At 41.0% G+C, this 20558-nt stretch overlaps 1 protein-coding gene, 1 long non-coding RNA gene and 1 pseudogene across 2 annotated transcripts; 2 read left to right on the top strand and 1 right to left on the bottom strand.

Moving 5' to 3' along the window:
* The first annotated feature begins 7687 nt into the window (after positions 1 to 7687).
* On the top strand, positions 7688 to 11828 carry LOC109114403 (uncharacterized). The gene is made up of 2 exons (XR_002022463.2): positions 7688 to 7916; positions 8082 to 11828. It is a non-coding gene; the product is annotated as an uncharacterized LOC109114403 (long non-coding RNA).
* Positions 11829 to 14479: 2651 nt separating this feature from the next.
* On the top strand, positions 14480 to 16087 carry LOC104593257 (flotillin-like protein 1; annotated as a pseudogene).
* A 2117-nt stretch (positions 16088 to 18204) lies between these two features.
* Positions 18205 to 20279, bottom strand: LOC104592767 (zerumbone synthase-like). The gene is made up of 3 exons (XM_010252248.3): positions 20045 to 20279; positions 19846 to 19935; positions 18205 to 19587 (listed from the first exon to the last, which is right to left on the bottom strand). The coding sequence occupies exons 1-3, from the start codon at positions 20062 to 20064 to the stop codon at positions 18786 to 18788; spliced, it is 912 nt and encodes a 303-aa protein (XP_010250550.1). The 5' UTR covers positions 20065 to 20279; the 3' UTR covers positions 18205 to 18785.
* Between the last annotated feature and the right edge of the window lie 279 nt (positions 20280 to 20558).

The following is a 20558-nucleotide window of genomic DNA, read 5'->3' as shown; positions in this document are numbered from 1 at the left end:
TGCACACGGGCTACTCGCTTAGGTGTCATTTATCCCTTAATGCCGGACCATCAGGCCAGACTTCAAATGGGATCAACCTGTTGTTATATGCCGAGGTGGGCTAGACATAGTAGGGTTTGTACCCTAACTGTCTATGCCTCAGGCGTAAGAACTGGTTTGCCTATGTTGAAGAGGCGACTAGGACTTGTCTGCCCATGCCGAAGAGGCGATTGGGGCTTATCTGCCTATGCCGAGGAGGCGACTAGGACTTACCACAGTGCTGAGGTCTTGTCTCAGCTCGACATCATGGCACTTGGGCTTTTGGGAGTGACTCACAGACCTCTCTCTAGTTCAGTGATCCTTCTTGACCAGTTCGGTGGTCACGAGTAGTACCTTCTTAGGTTGCCGATGTTCTACGCTCGAGGTACTTGCTTCCGTTCCAAAGTCTCGAGCTCGTACGTACCTTCCCCAAACATCCATCTTACTCGGTATGGACCTTCCCAATTCAGTCTGAGCTTACCAACGCCAAGCTCAAGTACCATAACCTTCCGAAGACTCAGGTCGCCGACGCGGAAGTGTCACTTTCTGACTCGAGCGTTATAGCACTGAGCTACTCTCTGTTGGTAAGCTACAGTCCGGATATAAGCCAGGTCTCGTACCTCTTCTACCAGGTCTAGATTGGTACGGAGCTCGTCATCCTTCATCTCTTTATCATAAGCCTCTAAGCATAGTGTAGGCACCTCAATTTCTGTTGGGATCACCGCTTCTGTGCTGTATGTGAAGTTGAAAGGAGTCTCACCTATGGCAGTCTTAATGGTAGTCCGGTAGGCCCAGAGGACACTAGGCAGTTCATCTACCCACAATCCCTTGGCTCGAGCTAAGTGAGCTTTCAATCCACGAAGTATGGCTCTGTTAGTAACATTCGCTTGTCCGTTTGCATGGGGGTGTGCCACCGAGGCGAAATTTTGTTGAATTCCCATTTTGGCACACCAATTTTGAAACTTGATGTCTTTGAACTACTTCCCGTTGTAAATATGAGTACTTGAGGTAGCCCGAAGCGACATACTATGTTTTTCCAAAAGAAAATTTGTATGTTGCGGGCTGTGATTGTTGCCAAAGGTTCAATTTCCACCCACTTCGTAAAGTAGTCTACTGCTACGACCAAGAACTTCCTATCCTGTCGCTGGCGGGAATGAGCCAAAGATGTCGATTCCCCACTGCGCGAAGGGCCATGGATTAGTGAGCTATTTTAGATCGGTAGTAGGTCAGTGGTGGATGTTGGCATGCCTCTGACACTTGTCACACTTCTTGATGAGCTCGAGTGCATCTGCCTTCATCGTGGGCCAGTAGTAGCCTTGCCGCAACGCCTTCTGTACGAGAGCCCTGCCCCCCAAGTGTCTGTCACACAAGCCTTCATGGGTGTCACGGAGTACGTACTCGGCCTCTGAGGGTTGCAAGCAGCGTAAGTAGGAGAGCGTGAAGGACATTCTGTACAATTGTCCGTTTATAAGGATGTACTAGCTGACTGGCGCTCTACCCTTCGGGCCGCATTGTGTTCTACAGGTAGGGTCCCGTGAAGCAGGTAATTCACGAGTGGGTCGATCCAACTCGGTTTTGCTTGTGCTATGGGAGTGACCTCTCCTGCCCCCCCCCCCAGAATGCTAGGCCGAGGTAAGTCCTCTATATACACGGTCCGCATGGTGTTACTGCTTGTGCTGGCTAACCGAGACAAGGCGTTGGTCTCAGCGTTCTCGGACCAATGCTTCGTACTCCGCTTCGTTGTTTGATGTCGTGAACCCGAACCAGAGTGTGTATTCTAGCTTCACCTTGCTTGGGCCATATAGAATCATCCATGCACTGCTTCCTTGCTGGTTAGACGAGCCGTCAACGTAGACAATCCAGGGCTCCTCGTCCCAGGTCGGACCTGCTCTGACTGGGACTGATGCCGTGCTGGTTGAGGCTTCCATCGTGTGTTCGAGCTTGGTTAGCTTGGGAGTTACGGTACTGAATGTGCATTCCGCCACAAAATCGGCCAAGGCTTGGGAGATTTCCGTCCGAGGTTCATACTGAATGTCGTACTCACTTAGTTCGATAGCCCATTTCATCAATTTGCCGGACACCTCGAGCTTGAGCAGAATCTGTCTCAGAGGCTTGTTGGTGAGGATGACGATAGTGTGAACTTTGAAGTATGGGAGAAACTTGCGAGCTGCTATGGTTAGCGTGTACGCTAATTTCTCAATCTCGGGGTACTTGGTCTCCGTATCCTACAAAACTTTACTAACATAGTAAATGGGTCATTGGACCCGATCTACTTCTTTGATTAGTACCAAACTGACCACCTCGTCACTCGCAGAGAGGTACAACTTTAATACATCCCCTTCCTCGGGTCGGGTCAGAACTGGAGTGCTAGCTAAGTATCTTGTCAACTCGCCTTGCAGTCCATTCGAAGTCTTTACTCTTTTTTATGGCTTTAAAAAATGGTAGGCAACAATCAGTCGACTTGGACATAAAGCGGCTTAGGGCGGCTATTCGGCCAATCAGCCTCTGAACCTCTTTTATTTTGCGAGGTGGTCTCATATCTAAGATGGCCTTTATTTTTTCCGGGTTGGCTTCGATACCACGTTAGTTGACTATATAGCCCATAAATTTACCCGAGGTGACCCCGAAAACACACTTGTTGGGATTTAATTTCATATTATATTTTTCATAAAATTTGAAAAACACTTTGTAAATCATCCAACAAAAAATTTGAAAATTGGGTCTTAACAACCATGTCATCAACATAATATTCAATTTTATTGTCGATTAACAAACGGCTCAAAAGTTTTATTTACAAGGCGTTTAAAGTTGCCCCTGCATTTTTTTGTCTGAAGGGCATGATCTTGTAGCAATACAACCCGAGCTCACTAATAAAGGCAGTTTTTATTCGTTGGCGGGGTTCATCCTAATCTGGTTGTAACTGGAATAGGCGTCCAGGAAGCTCAACAACTCATGCCCTGAGGTCGCGTCCACTAGGCGGTCGATCTTGGGCAGCAAAAAGTAGTCTTTCGGGCAGGCTTTATTCAGGTCGGTGTAATCGACGCACTTGCGTCACTTGTCGTTGGCCTTTTTTACCAGAACTGGGTTAGCTTCTCAGCTCGGGTAATGGACTTACCAGAACTGGCCTGACTAAGGGGTCGATATTTAATTTATGAGTTAGAATTTTGGAGTCTATTTCGGGCATCTCCACCGCAGAGCAAGCAAATATATCTATGTTTTTGAGTAAGAAACTTACTAGCTGGGAGCAAGTGGCTCATCGATCGAAGCATCGATCTGGAGAGTCTTGGTCGGGTCATCAGTTGAGACCGGGATGTGGACGGTCTCCTTTGTTGGGGCAGCTCGCTCATCGGCATACTCTGCTGGTCGCTCGAGCTCGATGTCAGCTGCTAGCTTTGCTTTCCCCTTGAGGGCGGCTACGTAGCACTTGCGAGATTCGAGCTGGTCACCTCTCACAACTCCTACTCCATAGTTTGTTGGGAAATTCATCGCTAGATAGTAGGTCGATACTACCACACGTACGACGTGCGTAATGGGCTGACCTACTATGGCGTTATAGGGAGAGGGAGTTACGACCACCAGAAATGTGTGCTTGAACCTCGCGATATTTGGCCACGTGCCAGCCTCTACAAGTACTGTGACTCGCCCGAAAGGTCTAACCTCCTCGCCGCTAAAGCCTACCAAGGGAGTGTCTGCCGGCTTTAGGTCGCTTTTCTGCAGCTGCAGCTTGTCGAAAGTGTCCTTAAACAGTATATCTGTCGAGCTACCCAAGTCCCCCAAGATGCCCTTGACTTCAAAGTCGTTGAGCCTCAGTTTTATCACTAGAGCATCATCATAAGGATACTGGATCCCACGTGCATCATCCTCCGTGAAGTATATTGGTTCTTCAAGCTGAGGTTGCTTTGGCGGGTTCTCCTCTTCATTTTCTAGTTCACGGACTGAGGTACGTCCGGCTGCCGATGTACACCTCGCGATGATTGACTCGTCAGTAATCATGTTGATTACCCTGCGCATCGGTCTCTCCTCGGGCAACTGTCGTGGTGGCTGCTCGTTATGCCTGCTGGTCTCGAGGGTATTCCTTCTCTGGTCCCCCTGTCGGTTTGCTTGCCAATCTGCTTGTCCTCTCTCTTCTCGCTGTATAAAGTTTTTTAAGTATCCACGGCGGATGAGCTCCTCGATCTCATCACGGAGGTTTCTGCAGTTCTCCGTGCTGTGCCCGTGGTCTCTATGGAAATGATAGTAGAGGTTCCGGTTTTTTGTTGCAAGATCTCCTCTCAACCTGGGAGGCCATTTAACGAAGGAGGAGTCCTTGATGGCCATTAAAATTTCTCCTCGCTTGGCGTTTAACGGCGTGTACTTTGTTCTTTCAACAGGTGGGGTCCTGGAGCGTTGACCTGATTTGCGAGCTCGCGAGGGAGATCGACTTCCAGATATGTTTCTTCCTCTGCTTGGGGACTTGCTCTTTCTTCTTTTGTGTCCGTCATTACCTGTGTCGTCATTGCCTCTTTTTCTCTTTTCTGCTGGGCTGTCAACCTTCTGGTAAATTTCCTCTTCGGTACCGATGAACTGATCGGCTAGCTTGAGGAATTCGGTGATGTCCTTCGGTTTATTGGCCACCACATGCCATTTAAATTCTCTGTGGGTTATTCTTTTCTTATCGGCTGTGAGTCTTACCGTCGGGTCTAAGTCTGGGATCTGTAGGTAGGTGTCGTTGAAGCGCTTAATGTAGCTTCTAATCAACTATCCTTCTCTTTGAACCACGTTGAGGAGGCTTTCCTATGACCTTGAGCACTTCTTGCTGGTGATGAAGTGCGAGGTAAACAAATCTGCGAATTGCGACCAACTCTTGATCGGTTCTGGCGCGAGGTTCCAATACCAGGTCCGAACTACCCCTTTAAAGGTAGTGGAGAAGGCCACACACATACAAGACGTCGGCCCTAGCTAGGTGCATCTGGGACTAGAAAGAGTCCACATGATCATTAGGATCGAAGGACCCGTCATACTTGTCCAAGGGAGGCATCTTGAAGTCCTTAGGCATCGGGGTCGCTAAGAGCTCGGGAGATAGGGGAGACGACCTGGAAAGTAGGGGAGGAACGACCTTTGTAGCTACCAAGCTCACTTCTTCCTTACCTTTAGATTGCCCTTCTTGCTGGTTCAGTCTCGCTGGTTGGCTGTTCTGAGTCGAGGTACGGTGTGCCTTACGACGTCTCCGCTATTGCCTCTTTACCAGCTCGGCATTGATGCTACTGATTTCAGTTTGCTCTGGTACCATTTTGTCGCGAGGTAGTTCCTGGTTCCTCGTGGGATTATGGGGCTAGCTTTCATGGACGGAGAGGCCTTGTCTTGAGTTCGCGTCTCGAACACCGAACTGGTTACCTGCAAGCGAACTGTCGTTTTCCTGCTGGGAACGCCAAGGAAGATTGGCCCTGTTAGACTGGGTATCCCCGGACCTGTTTTCCGAGGTAAGACCTGACTCTTGGGAGGAACTGGGACTTGGGAAGTCTCTTCACCTCGGTGGGGAGATCGGATGATATCCTGGTTGACGCGAGGTCGGTTCTAATTTTGTTGGGCTCCTGGGTGCCAAGGTGGAACCGGCTGTTGGTTTCGCGGCAGTGGAGGGAACTGCTGCTGGTATTGCTGGTAAAAGAGATACTGTTGGTACTGCTGGAATTGTTGAACCTGCTGCATCTGGATCTGGATTGCCCAGACGCACTGCACCAGGTCGTTGAACTGGGACGACCCGACTCTGGGGGGAACCACCAAAGGATCAGAAAAGGTTGCGCCCACCACTGGGACGACCCGACTCTCAGCTCGCTCCTATGCTTAAGTTAGTGTATTGTGGTGCGAGCTGAAAGCTTTGAGAGCTAGAGAGCTAGAGAGTTGAAAAATCACGCGTACCTTGTGTCATTGGGGTTGGTGCCTCTATATAGTTGAGCTCTCGCGGGTTTCACGGATCGGTTCCGAGATCTTCATCCTGAGGGGATCCGTTTCTGCTTTAATTGGGGAGTAACGTATCAACTAATAAAGTTTATCAATTCCGCCCAATTCAGGTGGGGAGAAGTTTAGGCCTGCCGTTACGTGGCGTGATCCTGTGAGGTTCGGGGTCTACTGGAGAAACTTCCGGAGTCGTTACGTGGCGGTTCGATTTGATAGCCCTGAGCTGACACTTTGGTTCTTTAGTTCCAAACTAGATTGAATGCCAAGGTGCCCCGATGCCGAGGTGACCGAACACCCAAGCTCAAACATTGCGAACTTATCTTGCTAGGCTGAGTTGTCATCCCTTAGTTAGGTCGTGTCCATGTGTTCCCTTCTCGCTAGGTTGCGCCAAATCACCCTTCATCAACCCCTGCTACAATAACTAAAGTCCTTCCTACATTTTTGGCAAAATGCCATTTTCACCTTCCCCTCAAGATCCTCTCTACTTTGAAATTTTTCCAAAGAGGGCTACTCAACTTAGAGGCCCTCCTTTTTCCCCTAGTATCAATACCGAGGGTGAAAGTTTCATGTCCATCGACATCAATCACATCAGTGCTAACACTATTATGATGTGATTGAATATCATCAATGGTGAACATGTTGGGAAATCGATTTTTAGAAGAGCCGACCATTTTTTTTTATTTTAGAAAGATAAAAATTTATCTAATTCGACTCACCTGGATTGGCGATTCAAAATCCTAACTTGATTTCAATGGTTGAAGCCTTTTAACATCCAAGCCTCCTAAATTGAGATACTTGAACTGGTTAAGCAAGCTTTCTTCTTGTTGAAAGTTCAAACTTCAATAAAGTTGAGACTTGAGAATTGGATAATGCAGAATTAGACAATCAACTAATCAAAATTACTCAGATTGCAAAGAATTGAGAATGTATGAGTATGAGAGAGAGAGAGAGAAGAAATTAAGAGAATTGTTGAATTGGTGTGATGAGAATGGTGGAGGATAGGGCTATTTATAGGAATTGAACATAATTCAATTGCCCAAAATACCCAAAAAACTAACTGTTATTTAGTTGTTGGGAGGGGTATTTTGGTCATTATAAAGCTATTTATAACTTTACACAAAAGCCCCCATAAATTAGTTGTTATATAGCCATTGGGGGGCATTTATGTCATTTTTTCAACCCCTATAAGCAAAATACACAAATACCCCCCTAATATGGTTGTTTATAGCTATTGGGGGGTATTTCTATAAAAAAAAACCCCAAAAAGCTGAAACTAGCCGTTTGGGCGGGGGGGGGGGGGGTGCAACGATTATATTTCAGACAGACCGCGCTCGACACACTACTGGCCCCACAGGCCGTGATGGGTCGTGCTACAGGCTGGGCCATACGACACGGACAACTATGCCGGCCCGTGGACCTCAAACCCCCAGCCCAACATAGCATGGACCTTCGTGCTGGGCCTAACACGACTTGTGGGCCTTCATGCTGTGCCAGGCCGGGCCAGTCCAATTTCGTGCTAGGCCACGGGCAGCCGGCCCGATTTACACCTCTATCCTATTGTTATGGGCGTGTTCGTTTTTCATGAAGTGAAGGGGGAAAGTTTGGTCTTACCTGTGTTCGGATTTCAAAGATGTGTGGGACCCACGGAAAGTTTGATTTCCCGGTATCACTTACCCGGGTAAATGATACCCTTGCAAAACTCGGGTAAGTTGGTTTCCCGGTAAGTAGATAAAAACTTAAAATCTCGAAATTGCCCCCACAATCGAGAAAAATCAGCTTCACCGCTTCTAATTCCCTCAGTTGCTGCCGCTGCTTGATCAGGTCATTGCTGCTGCTATGTCTACTTACTGATGCCAAAGAGTTTATCCTCCTACAATCTATCATCTTCTCCATCCCTTTGTTGCCGGCACCATTGGTCCTTCTAGTTGCCGCTGCTGCTCATTGTTTTTTCATCCACTGAAACGGTAAGAATTACTATTCCTCTTCCCACTGATCCGTTGTTCCTCTCTGATGCACATAATGCATCTTATTTTTTTCATTCCATTCAAAAAATTGTTTCTCATCTTATTGTTCCTCTTTTATTGTTATTTCATTGATTTCCTTTTTTTTTTTTGATTTTTTGTTTCCAGAATTCTTGGTAATCCAATTTGTTGAAAGGGTACCTGAATGATTTTGGAGGACATTAACTTATAGTGAGGCGGAATGCACATTTGGGAGTGGAGAAATGAAGGATATGCTTATCTTGTTGACCAATCCAGCCAGATCCTATTTAATTGAGGTGCTATTAGAACAATCTTACTTAAGGCATGCAAAACTCAGATAACCAAGAAATCTAGCGAAGTCTCACAGGAGTTCTAATTGCAAGTTGTTGTGTAACAATTTTGAACATACAACAACCTGAAAAAGTTAGCAAAATGTTACATTTTGGATGGCCAAAAATATAGGAGATACTTATCCAGTTTACTGGGAAAAAATAAGAGAAAAATGCATCATACACCATTGTTGTTGTCTTTTGGTGTTTCATAGGATATGGTATTATTTTCTTGAGAAATCAATGACAGAAGTTCTTTTTGTATGAGGTACAAGTGCATCATACACTAACATCTGGATTCTTTTCTTTTCTTTTCTTTCTTTCTTTCTTTTTTTTTTTTTTTTTTGTTTCGCCAAAAACATATTGTTGCCAGTTTGGAATAATGAAAATGGGAAGCATTTTTTTGTTTTATTGGTAGTTGGGGCAGGATTAAGGTACAATTCTGGTTCCATTTATTGATCTTTTCCTTTTCTTGTATGTGATTTTGAATGCTTGTTTATTTTTTTATGGTTTCATATATTTCAGTTTTAATCTGTTTTTTACGATGCAAAAAAAAGGCTTATTCATGTCCCTTTCTTTTGATTATGATTGTCAATAGATTTTTATCCATGCAAAGCATATGCTCATTTTAGTATCAATTTTTTTTTTTGCCATTTCTGTTGGGATAGTGGAGATTTTATTTGTTCTATTGAAATGAATAGGATTTTTATTGAAAATTCAAAAAATTAAGTCATATCCGTAGTTGAAATTACTGAGATTTGGCTACTCAATTGATAGAAAGGTTATTAGCAAAACCTGTCAAGGGTTAGAGTAGTGGTAGTCCCTAAACCGAACTGTTAGAGAGATATAACTGTGGATTACCTTTGTATATAGTTGTTTGAAACACGTATGGAAATACCAGGGATAGTTTAAGCCCTCTTTGGTGGGTTAGGAGACTTGGTTAGATGTCTTTATATTTAGGGAAGATACTATTATTGATTTGTTTTTCTTTATTGATTTAGTTTCTATATTATTTATACCTAGTATTGGGAATGGTAAATCATCTCTTAGTTAACAATAAGTAGAGTTAAAATAGTACCTAGTGCTTTATGATTGAAAATAATGGGTACTATATACTCTGGTTGTATAGAACAGAATTCTCATCTAATATGAAGTTCTGAATTTGAAATTGTCATGTCCAATCAACTTTTCTTCCTAAGGCATGGATCTTTCGCTCACCGTATAGCCAGAAACTATTCGGGTAAGTCATCAGTACATTGATTTGGAGTTCTTGATACTAAAACTCTATAAATTTAACAGTTTATGGCATGGTTACTGAGTCTTTTTAGTTTCTTGATCCATATTTGACTTTGGGTTTGCAATTTACTGTTTCCAGTGAAAGTCAGTTTGGTGGGGATAAATTTTAAAATTCATTTTTTTTTTCTGATAAATACCTGATTTTGGCAATTTTTCCTACATAGATCTGCTTCTTGGTTCATGGCACAGGGCTATTTTATATTAGCTTCTCTTATTAAAATCAAATCTATGAAAGAATAAAACATTTAGGTGCTTCATTTTCAAAATACCAATTAGTTTCTAAATTTTAGATAATTATTTTAGTTTTCTTAGCTTTGTCATTTTAAAGGATCACTACCTAATGTTGGTCCCAGCTATCCGAGTCTTGGGAGGGATTAATCTCTACCTAAACTCTATTGCTTATGCACAAAATGGATGCTTTCATCCTCAAACCACCATTTTCACACTTTTCTTAGCTTTTCTCATATGACAACAATGAGGTGAATGGTGAAAAGCATTAGTAGACTCTAATTTGTTGGAAGAAAATTTTAAATACCTATGCAACAATTGATGTTCATCAGAAATAACAATTCTTCCACCATAATCTTAGTTTAGAGCAACAATCTTGATTATCTATATTTATGACCTTCAAAAAATTTGGCTTTGACTGATGTTGTAATTGTGCCTTCTTGGCCAACTGGTGTTGGTTTAATTGGTAGATTAGTTATGTTTAGAATTTTAGTCACTAGATAATATTGGATTTTCTTATGATAATGGCAATTTGTTCTAGCTACTGGGACAAATCTGTCTTTTGTCCTATGATCACTCCTAAACACATCCTATATTTATCAGAATTGGAACAAGTGGCCTCAATGAACTTGAGTACAATCACTAGGACTTGCCTCATCACTACTTATGTGTAGTGGAACTAACATTAGAATTGGAAACATAAACCTTGGGGACATGAAGGATGAACATCACATAGTTACTAATATTTAGAGTCACAAGCCTTAGCTTCCCCTAGGTTGTGAGGCTTGTCAGTAGAACTTAGTGAGCTAGAGCCCATTGTGACTCATCTAGATCACAAGATGTGAATGGATGTAATCAATCCATGTAAAATTTGAGATTATTGTAGTTGCAATTATGTGGTCTGAGGTGAATGGATATTTCTATAGCTTCTTTAATACATTTTTAGGCAACCACATACAGGCTGTTCTCCTCTTGTCAGTTAAAGTTGCATTTAAACTATGGAGTTCCATTTTTTCTTTGATTGTTATATTGTTTTGTTTATTTTTTACAGCCAAAATATCGTTTGATTACAGAGAGGTAGTGTACTTGCTTGAAAAGTTATTGCTTATCATGATCAATATCTCAAATGACAAATCATTTGATGACTTTTAGGTATAGTGAAGCATGAAATGGAATTGATGTAGTAATGCAAGTCTGTAATATGATTGATTCAAGCTGTCTATCTCCACTTCAGGTTTCTAAAGTTTAAACTTTCAGCAATTACACCAAATGCGGATATATTTGGTATTATTGATCCTTTCTCTTGTTGCAATAGAAATATAAAAACAGATTGACTTGTGTTAGTTCTAAAGACTCATCCTTAAGTTCCCATATTTTATTACAGTGAAAAGGAATATTACCTAATGTTGGCCCTAGCTATCTAGGATCTTGGGAGGGGTGGACTGGAAATGAACCAAACATTCAGGCATTTTCTTGAATGAATTGGCCACTCTCAGACTCAGAGCCTTCTTTCCCATGTTTGTCAGAATGGGATTTTAACATTGCACCAAACTTGCCATTGTTGAGTAAGGAATACTAATAACATGACAATTAGCTTCACCTAGTAGATTATTGTAAAGGAAGGTTTTGACTTGAGTTCATTATTTCCCCAAAGCCTTCCTTTACAATTTTCTAACATGGTGGTTACTTCAGAGCCTCATCATCATCATCAACAACATAATAATCGGACACAGGCTTCCTCTACAGTTGTTTGTACTGCAGTTCCGACAAGCTTCTTTCTCTCTCCTCAACTAAACAACTTTGGCATCCATTATGGGGTTGAAGGAGAAAATGGTGCACTCTACTCATTTGTCTGTAATGCCATTGAAGTCTGATGGTTTATGTAGTGACAGAGTACCAAGTATCATCACTTTGTTATTTATGCTCCATTTGTTTGCAGTGCAAATGCATTGCACTGATATAAATGTATAGGAGTGCAATTTTTTGGTCAATTTTTGCTTCAGGTTTTAGTTTTCTTAAAAAGAGAGTGCAATTTTTAAATAACTTTTGTTCCAGGTTTTACTTTGCTTCAGGCTTTACTTCATTTGCATTGCAAATGAACAAAACAAAGGAATAAATTAGAACTGGGTAATGAAGGGCCGAAATGCTTTGACATCTATTCTGATTTGAAGTTTGTGGAAATGCGGAATAAATTGACGTACTACAAGGGTGTATAGGGCTAAAGTTCAGTTTTTAATAACAAAACATTGTACTCATGGTGCATACTGCACTGGTGTTGGAAACATTGATTTAGGCGTAAAGGGTAAAATTGGCAAGATGGGAAAAATACCAACTTACCCAAGAAAATAGATATTGCAAAAGAACATATAAAAGTAAGCAATCTCATTTACCTGAGTAAATTGAACAAAACAAGAACATGGATAAATACATCTGGGTAACACTTACCTGCGTAAATTCCAAAAAAACGAACATGGCCTATTTGAAAAGATTCTGGGTCTATGGTTTTGTTTTGCTTAATAATCGGCTCAATCGAGAGTAATTTTACCTAGGCCCGACCTCTTGACAGCCCTAACACATCCCACCTTTTAGTATGAACATGTCCTCATGAATAACACATTAACCCCACACAAATACTAGAGATGCTCCTGTGAGGTTAGTGTGAGGGCCAGACTCGGACTCTAATGCTTAAGGTGGTGCTCGGTAGCACTGACCTCCGAACACCGAAAAAACGTCTGAACCATTCAGCGTCCAAGGCTCCAAGCTACCTCTGAGCGCATTCGGAGGTAGCGGACGAAATTTCTATTCCATCCATGGCCTTCTCTCTCTCTTTCTTCTTTCTCCCTCATCTCGCCCATGAATAGAGTCGATGAGACCGCCGACTGTTCTGTGTTTCACTGTCGGAGGAGAATCTGGGTTGCAGATTGGAATGGCGATTAGCTCTGGACTTCTTTTCACTCCCGCCATTAATTCTACACTCGTCCTTGCTTTGTGGACCACTGAAAAGAAAAAACTAGGATTTGGGTTCCACGAAGCCCGTATTCTTTATCCTTCCTTCCTTTTGTTCTGCATTGTTCACAGGTGTTCCTTCTACTAGACTTCGAGTCTCCGGCCGGTGATGACCACTTGAAAAGAGTCTGTTCTAATATCCTTTCTGATGTAGCGTGATCTGACTGCTCCCTCCAGTCGAACAACGAGCTAAGTAAATCTGCAGAACAAGATCAGAGAACTCGGGGTGGCTAGCCTGGCGAGGTCGCTCCGATGCTTAAGTTGTAAGCTGTTGCGAGCTGAATAATTTTGAGAATGTAGAGAGTTAGAGAGCAAAGAAATCATGCGTACCTTATGCCATTGGGGTTGGAGCCTTTATATAGTTGAGTAGTTGTGGGGCACACAAAAGGGTTCCGGGATATCCGGAATGTGGAGATAGAGTTCGCTCCGTTTCCGATGGAGCAGTATATAGGTAAGGCTTATCTAGTCCCACTTTCGGTTCCAGCGGAATTAGGATAATTCCCCATCGTGATCCTGGGAAAGTCGGAGTCTGTTAAGTCATCGTGATTTCAAGGGATTTGGGATTCGTTGGAGAGACCTTTGGAGTTAGTTACACAACAGTTATGTGGCGATTCGAGTTACTGGTTCCGAGTTAGTACTTCGGTCTGTTAGTTCCGAACTGGTTTGAATACCAAGTGTCTCGATGCCGAGGTCAGACTTGCCCCGAAGTGGCCCTGCTCCGAGGTGAACCTTAAGCCGAGGTGACTGAATATGCGAGTTCAGTTATTGCGAACTGAACTTGTCAGGCTGAATTATCATTTCTTGGTCAGATTGTGTTCATGTGTCCCCTTTTTATTAGGTGGGGCCAAATCAATCTTCATCACTTTCGTTTTGCACCAACCATTGGATTCCTCATTGGGAAAATTTTTAAAGCAATATGTCATCGACTTTCTTCATACGATTACTCTATAACGAACGATGACAAAACGGTTTCCCACGATCAATGGCGACGAACTCCGAAAAAAACGGCAAAATCTATTCATCTACAAAAACCACATGTAAAACCAACCTGTGTCGACAAACCAGGAACAGGGCAGGATTTTTTTATTCTCTGATAATTTGTATTCAATAAATTTGTACAAGAAAGGGATCGACGTCATAATCTCATGTTTCTGTTGGGGTACGAGATCCCCGAATTCTATTTTTGTTATAAAGAGGACTACGAACATTGTATATACGCCAGATGACAGAACTCTGACTACAATCACTCCACCCGAGTCCACATCGGAGACTACAATCCATTTTACAACTCCCACTCACTTTTGTAAAAAGGGTAAAATACTTCCTCTAAACTTTCTGACCATCATAATAACCTATTTATAGTTTTATTTTAACAAAAACCTTCATGCTATTTTAAAAAAATTAACAAAAATCTCCCTTTCGTCAACGATCATGACTAAAAACGTTAAACCGATAATCAAATCTTTTTAAATACCTATTTTACCTTTTGCATGTTTTCTTTGTCGATATATCGTCATCTTCCCCCTCCCATCGACTTCTTTACCGTCTTCTCATAACAAAAACCCGTGCCATGCACGGGTCCCCACTGCTTATAAATATACAAATTTGGCCCCCTTTTACATCCGATCTCTTTCTCTCTCTCTTCCTTTTCTTCTTCTACGTCTCTTACGGTATTCGCCCACAGCCATGTATAAAGTGGCAAGTCCGTCGTAGTACTTAGTGATCACCGGCATCGGGATACGAGACATCAAGCTTGCCAAGAAGGCATGGGTCCTTTCGGGGCAATCTTGCACTGTCTTCGACATCTCTCTGGTAAACTACACGTTCAAAGTAGAGGATATAAGCACAGAAAAGCTCCCCTTCGTTCTCCCGGCGGTGTTCAATATCATGGAGAATATATATTTTTTGACATATCTTTCAAGGTCTCATATGCAGCAAGGTCTATTCTTGCATAAGGAATAATTCCAAGAAGAGATGGGACAACACCTCTGTAGAAGGCTTGAGGCCCCTCTTGAATCCATATGTCTTATGTTAAAGCTCTGAGTTTAGGAACTTTTCCACCTTCACAAGCATAAGTCCGCAATCGAGTTTTTACAAGATCCATTGGACAAATAGCAGTCTGTGCAACTGCACCTGCAATACCACTGGCAACAAGGGAGCTTGTTCAGGGGATCATCGAGGGTGAGACTCAAGTTCTAGCAGTGTCGATGAACATGGAGGAAATCTTCAGAGGAACCAAGGAGTTCAAGCAAAAAATGTTCGAGAAAGTTCAACTAGAACTCAACCAGTTTGGCCTTCTGATCTACAACGCTAATGTTAAGCAGTTGGTCGACGTGCCTGGTCATGAGTACTTCTCGTACCTTGGCCAGAAGACCCAGATGGAGGTTGCCAACTAGGCTCAGATCGATGTGGCTGAGGCCAAGATGAAAGGTGAGGTCGAAGCAAAGCTTCATGAAGGGCAGACAAGGATCATATCAACCCAAAGGCAAGGAGAAGGTAAGAAGGAAGAGATTAAGGTGAAGACAGATGTGAGGATATATGAGAACCAGAAGGAGGCCGATGTTGCAGAGGCCAACGCGGAGTTGGCGGCAAAGAAAGTAAAGTGGACTCGGCAGGTTCAGATGGCGGAAGTGGAGTCAGCAAAGGCGGTGACCATCCGAGAGGTTGAGTTGCAGAGAGAAGTTGAGAGGATGAACGCATTGACCCGCACAGAGAAGCTGAGCTACTGAGTAAGGCTAGTGTGGAGTATGAAACCCGGTATGGAGCATTGTCGATCAATCCAATCATGTTCTTTCTGCTTTTTTTTTCTAAATAAATCCAACTATTCTTGATTAAATTTCTACGATTTCTGAGGAATTAACGTCCAAATATATATCTGTTTGTACTTCTTCAATACTGTATGAGAAGTAGAAAGAGGCCGAGGCATAGAAAGCAATTACAGAGTCATTTTTTTTAACGCTCGCCAACAAGTTGCAGATGCAGAACTGTATGCAAAGAAGAAAGAGGCTGAGGGAATAATGGTGCTTGCATAGGCGCAAGGCGTTTATCTACAAACTCTACTGGAAGCATTCGGAGGCAATTATAGTGCACCGAGAGACTATATGATGATCAATGGCGGAATGTTCCAACAGATGGAAGTCGTCAAGGTGTATTTGGAAAGGGTAAAATAGGTATTTGTAAAGATTTAATCATCGGCTTAACATTTTCCGTTTTGATTATTGACGGAAGGGAGACTTTGGTCAATTTTTTTAAAAAATATCAGGGAGGTTTTTGCTAAAGTGAAACTATAGGGGAGGTTTTTATGATTGTAAGAAAGTTCAGGGGAGGTTTTTGTATTTTACCCTTATAAAATTCTAAACATGTGTTATTTTCTAAAAAGTTGCTATTAAAGTCCACGACCCACTACTACTTTTCAACAAGTGGCCTTCTCATTTTTTGAAAAGCTAGACATGTGACAATTTTTGAGAAATTCATGCTAAAACCCATATCCCACTACTATGCTACATGTCCCCACCATTCAGACATATAGCCTTTTCATTTTTCTATAAATCTAGACATGTACCATTTTTTGAGAAGTTGTTGATAAAGCCCACTACCACCATTTAGACACGTGGCATCATATTAATTCAAGAAATAAGATTCAAAAAGTGGGTAGTTTCACTCCTAAACATTCTCAATATAGAGTTATTTATTAGCTTAACACGCCACAGTCTATTAAATACAAATGGTGGGACTCATTAAAAGATTACCATAAACCCATGTTTGTTTTTAAATGATTTTTTTTTCAAAAAAAAAAAACTTTATTAATTACAAACTTGATTTAACTTTTAGGAAGCAACCTAACTTAACATTTAAAAATAAATAACTCAAAATAGATTTATTAGATAAATAGTAAATACCAAATAAAGTGGGTTATTGCCTACTAATAAGATCTCATTTAATATCTTAAATCAAATTAAAAAAAATATAAATTAATAGTGGGTTTCAAATAAAATAGGTCAGAATAGATTGTCAATTACAAAGATGTAAGACCCATATTAGTTTTTTTTTTTAATTTAATTTTTGATAACTAAATAGTAAACTTCAAAATTTGATTGTGCATTAAAGTTATGTAAATTACCAGAATTTAGTGTAATTAGAAAATCTATTATAATGACAATACTAAGTAATTAAATACTGAATATTAATAAAAATATAAGAAAATAATCATCACCATTACTAATTAAAAATAATATTAATATTTAAGTAAATATTACATTTTGATTAATCTTTAAATACTTAATAATAAAAACAATAATTAATTAACTAAATATTACAATACAAATAATCTTTAAAAAATAAAGAAATAATAATAAAGAGTTAGACATTTTTTGTTTAAACAAAATAAAATTATCAATAAATACTAGCCCCATACTTAGTACAAGGTCATTCTCTAGTTTAATAGATAAGTTGTAATTGCCAAAAACGATGGAGAGAGGTGAGACTCAATGATAATACAAATTTTAATAACTTTTTACTATTTTATCTCTTTTTACATTAATTTATCATTTATCGATCTCATTTAAATAATTTTACTACTTTTATATTTTTTATCATTAAATGATATATTTTATATATTTAATTTTTATTGCCATTTTTGTTTTATTTTTCTACATTTTATCAGATATAGTAATTTTTACTATTTTATCATTTTTATATTATTTTTGATTCTTAATTGATATCATTTATTGATTTTTACCATATTTAACATTTTGTAGTATTTTCTTATAATATCTTATTACTTTTAATAATTTTCATTTACTTTTGTTTAAATAATGACTTTGAAGGGTAAATTTGTAAAATGAAAACTTTTCAAACATTACAACATTCAGATTATTGAGCAACCCCAATAAGGGAGTTCCTCTATCTAAGGCAGTATTTGGTATGACATTCTTTTATTTGATAAATAGTGCCATATAATCGCTAAATTAATATTTCTCCCATCATGTTAATACATATACATAGTTATTGATAAATTTTGGTCTTGATTTATGTAATCGCCATCCATCAGTTAGACAAAGTAATGAACAGTAGGGGTGTCTATAAAAACTGAAAAATCAAAAAATGGAATCGAATTAAAAAAATTGAATCATAAAATGCGATTAATCGAATCGGTTGATTCAGTTTCAGTTCAAAACTTTTGAAAAACCAAAAGACCGGTTCAATTTTCGGTTAATCTATAAAAAAACTGACAGTTAATCGAATCGATCGGTATATATATTTATATGTATATTTTTAATATATGTCACATATTTTTTATGTATTTTATATAAATATATATTCATTATATATAAATATATACTTATATTATATTTATAATGATCTATTTATAAATATATTATATATTTTTAAAATATTTATAATATAATATATATCATTTACTGTTCATAATATAATATAATATTTATTTATTTATATAATATATATTGTAAATATAAAAAACCGAAGAACTGAATCGGTTAAAAACCAAAACCAGCAGACCGATTAACCAGTGGCATCGATTCAGTTTCAGTTTGGCGAAATGAAAAAAACCGACACCGCGGTTCGATTTACAAAAAGGGGCCACGGTTCGGTTACCCGAGCCGTGAAACCCCTAATGAACAGTATCGTTTAATTACCAACAAATCCCAATATCCACCATTTTTTCGACTTTAAAACAAATCAAATTGCATTCCAAAAGTCAACTATTTATAATTAATCAGAATTTCGAGGCCCGTTGCCCAATTACCATTAGATCCTTATTGGCAAACACACTGTCAAAGAGACCGGATTCGGCAGTCGATAATAAAAAGAAGGGGTTTTTATGGTTCAGGTCACAACTTAAATTCTTAATTAGGTCGGTTCATGACAGTCATGAGGTTTGTGGAGCACAGTTCGAAACACTGGGGACACATCACAAACAAACATGCAAATTCCTAAATGCAATTGTGCTCCCAAACATGCCAATATTGAACTATATTTGATCAGGTATTGGGAACCTAAGTTGCTTAAAGCAAGTGAACCCACCATCAACAACCAGATTATGACCCGTAACATATTTGGCGTCATTTGATGCCAAGAACACCGCGGCCCGAGCAACATCTACTTCCTCGCACTTGGCCCCATTGAGCTCCCCTAACCCATTCACCATCTCCGTTATCCATTCCCGTCCGGCGCCTGGGTAGAACACGGCCATCTGGTCCATCACGAGCGGGGTTGGAACGACAAATGGCGAAATGCAATTGATGCGGACACCATGACGGCAAAGCTCGCTGGCAGCAGATTTCACGATCCCGGGTATTGCAAACTTGGACACTGTATATGGATGGGGGCCAAGCCCACCCATTAGCCCACTGATGCTCGCCGTGCAAAGGATGGAGCCGGATTTCGCGGGTACCATGATTCGGGCTGCGTGCTTTATTCCCGCGATCGTGCCGCGGACGTTAATTTGCATGACACGGTCGAATTCATCAAGGTTGAGATCGGCAATGCTCGGGGGAATCGACGGTCCCGGAATTCCGGCGTTGTTGTACATGATATCAAGCTGGCCGTGATGAGCCACGGCGAAGTCCACCGCTTCTGCTACTTGGGCCTCGCTAGTGACGTCGCAGTATACGAAGTTGGCCTGTGGACCAAGGTCTAACGCCGTTTGTGGGCCAACTTGGGTATTTATGTCAGCTATGATGACTTTAGCTCCTTCTTGGATGAACTCGTAGGCGGCGGCCCTGCCTAACCCACTCGCACCGCCGGTTATCAAGGCGACCTTGCCTTCCAACCTGCTCCATAGTTAATATTTCATAAATCAAAAGAGTTCATCGAAAAAAAGGAAGGTTTAATTTGGTGAACCGATTCAATACGAGTTGTCTGATCATCAATCGGATTGAAATTGAATAATTGATTGTCCAAAACTCCAAATGCTGTCTACAGGCTGGTTACAGCGTTAACATGGCCAACATTATCTATTGAAACCCTACAAATCATCTTGTTACAATAGTATTATGAACTGTATCAAGAGAGAGAGAGAGAGAGAATACCGGCCACCACGTGAGGTGGAGGAGGCATATCCAAACCGGTTCAGGAAGAAATTTGCAGCGTTGCCCTTGAAATCTCTCAAGAGACGCGGTCTGTTTCACCAGTTCATAACTTGTAAAGAAGACTGAAGGATGATACAAAACAAACTGACCGGGAAGGAGAGAAAAGCTTTAATTAGCTTGCATGAAGACGGGAACTAACCTGGAAACCGATCTTAACATCTCCGGCAAAAGCGTCAGATCCCGGCGAGAGAGAGAGATTTTCTTTCTAAAAACCTGTTCTTCAGTTTCCCCCTCCTCTCCGGCGATACTTTTAAAAGGGAAGGTAATGAAGGGGACAGCGACTTGACTTGACGAAGAGTATTTATTTCTTTATGCATGGGTTGACAATTGACACAGGAGAGACAGATACTGTAAGGCGGAAATCCCTCTCTCTCTCTCTCTTAGTTCATGCCGACTACGCAAACTGCTGTTCCTTCAGGGCCAAAGCTGGGTCGACCGCATAACACGTACTGAGACTATATAATTTGCCACTTGTCATTGTCCGAGCATTAGAACCTACCATCAGATTGTCCTAGCATAATTTGCCACACCCATTTAAATTAACGTGAGAATAACGACGGAAAAGGTGATTAACGTTAACATAGAATGCAGAACAGTTTTTTCTTGTACAAGAAATGGTTCATTAATGCTTGATCAGATGGTTGAAAGTAATC

This window comes from Nelumbo nucifera, chromosome 3 (assembly GCF_055504915.1).
Source record: "Nelumbo nucifera cultivar China Antique chromosome 3, China Antique-T2T, whole genome shotgun sequence".
NCBI lineage: Eukaryota > Viridiplantae > Streptophyta > Magnoliopsida > Proteales > Nelumbonaceae > Nelumbo > Nelumbo nucifera.
The sequence above is the reverse complement of the archived record's forward strand: the minus strand, read 5'-3'. Positions and strand labels throughout refer to the sequence as shown.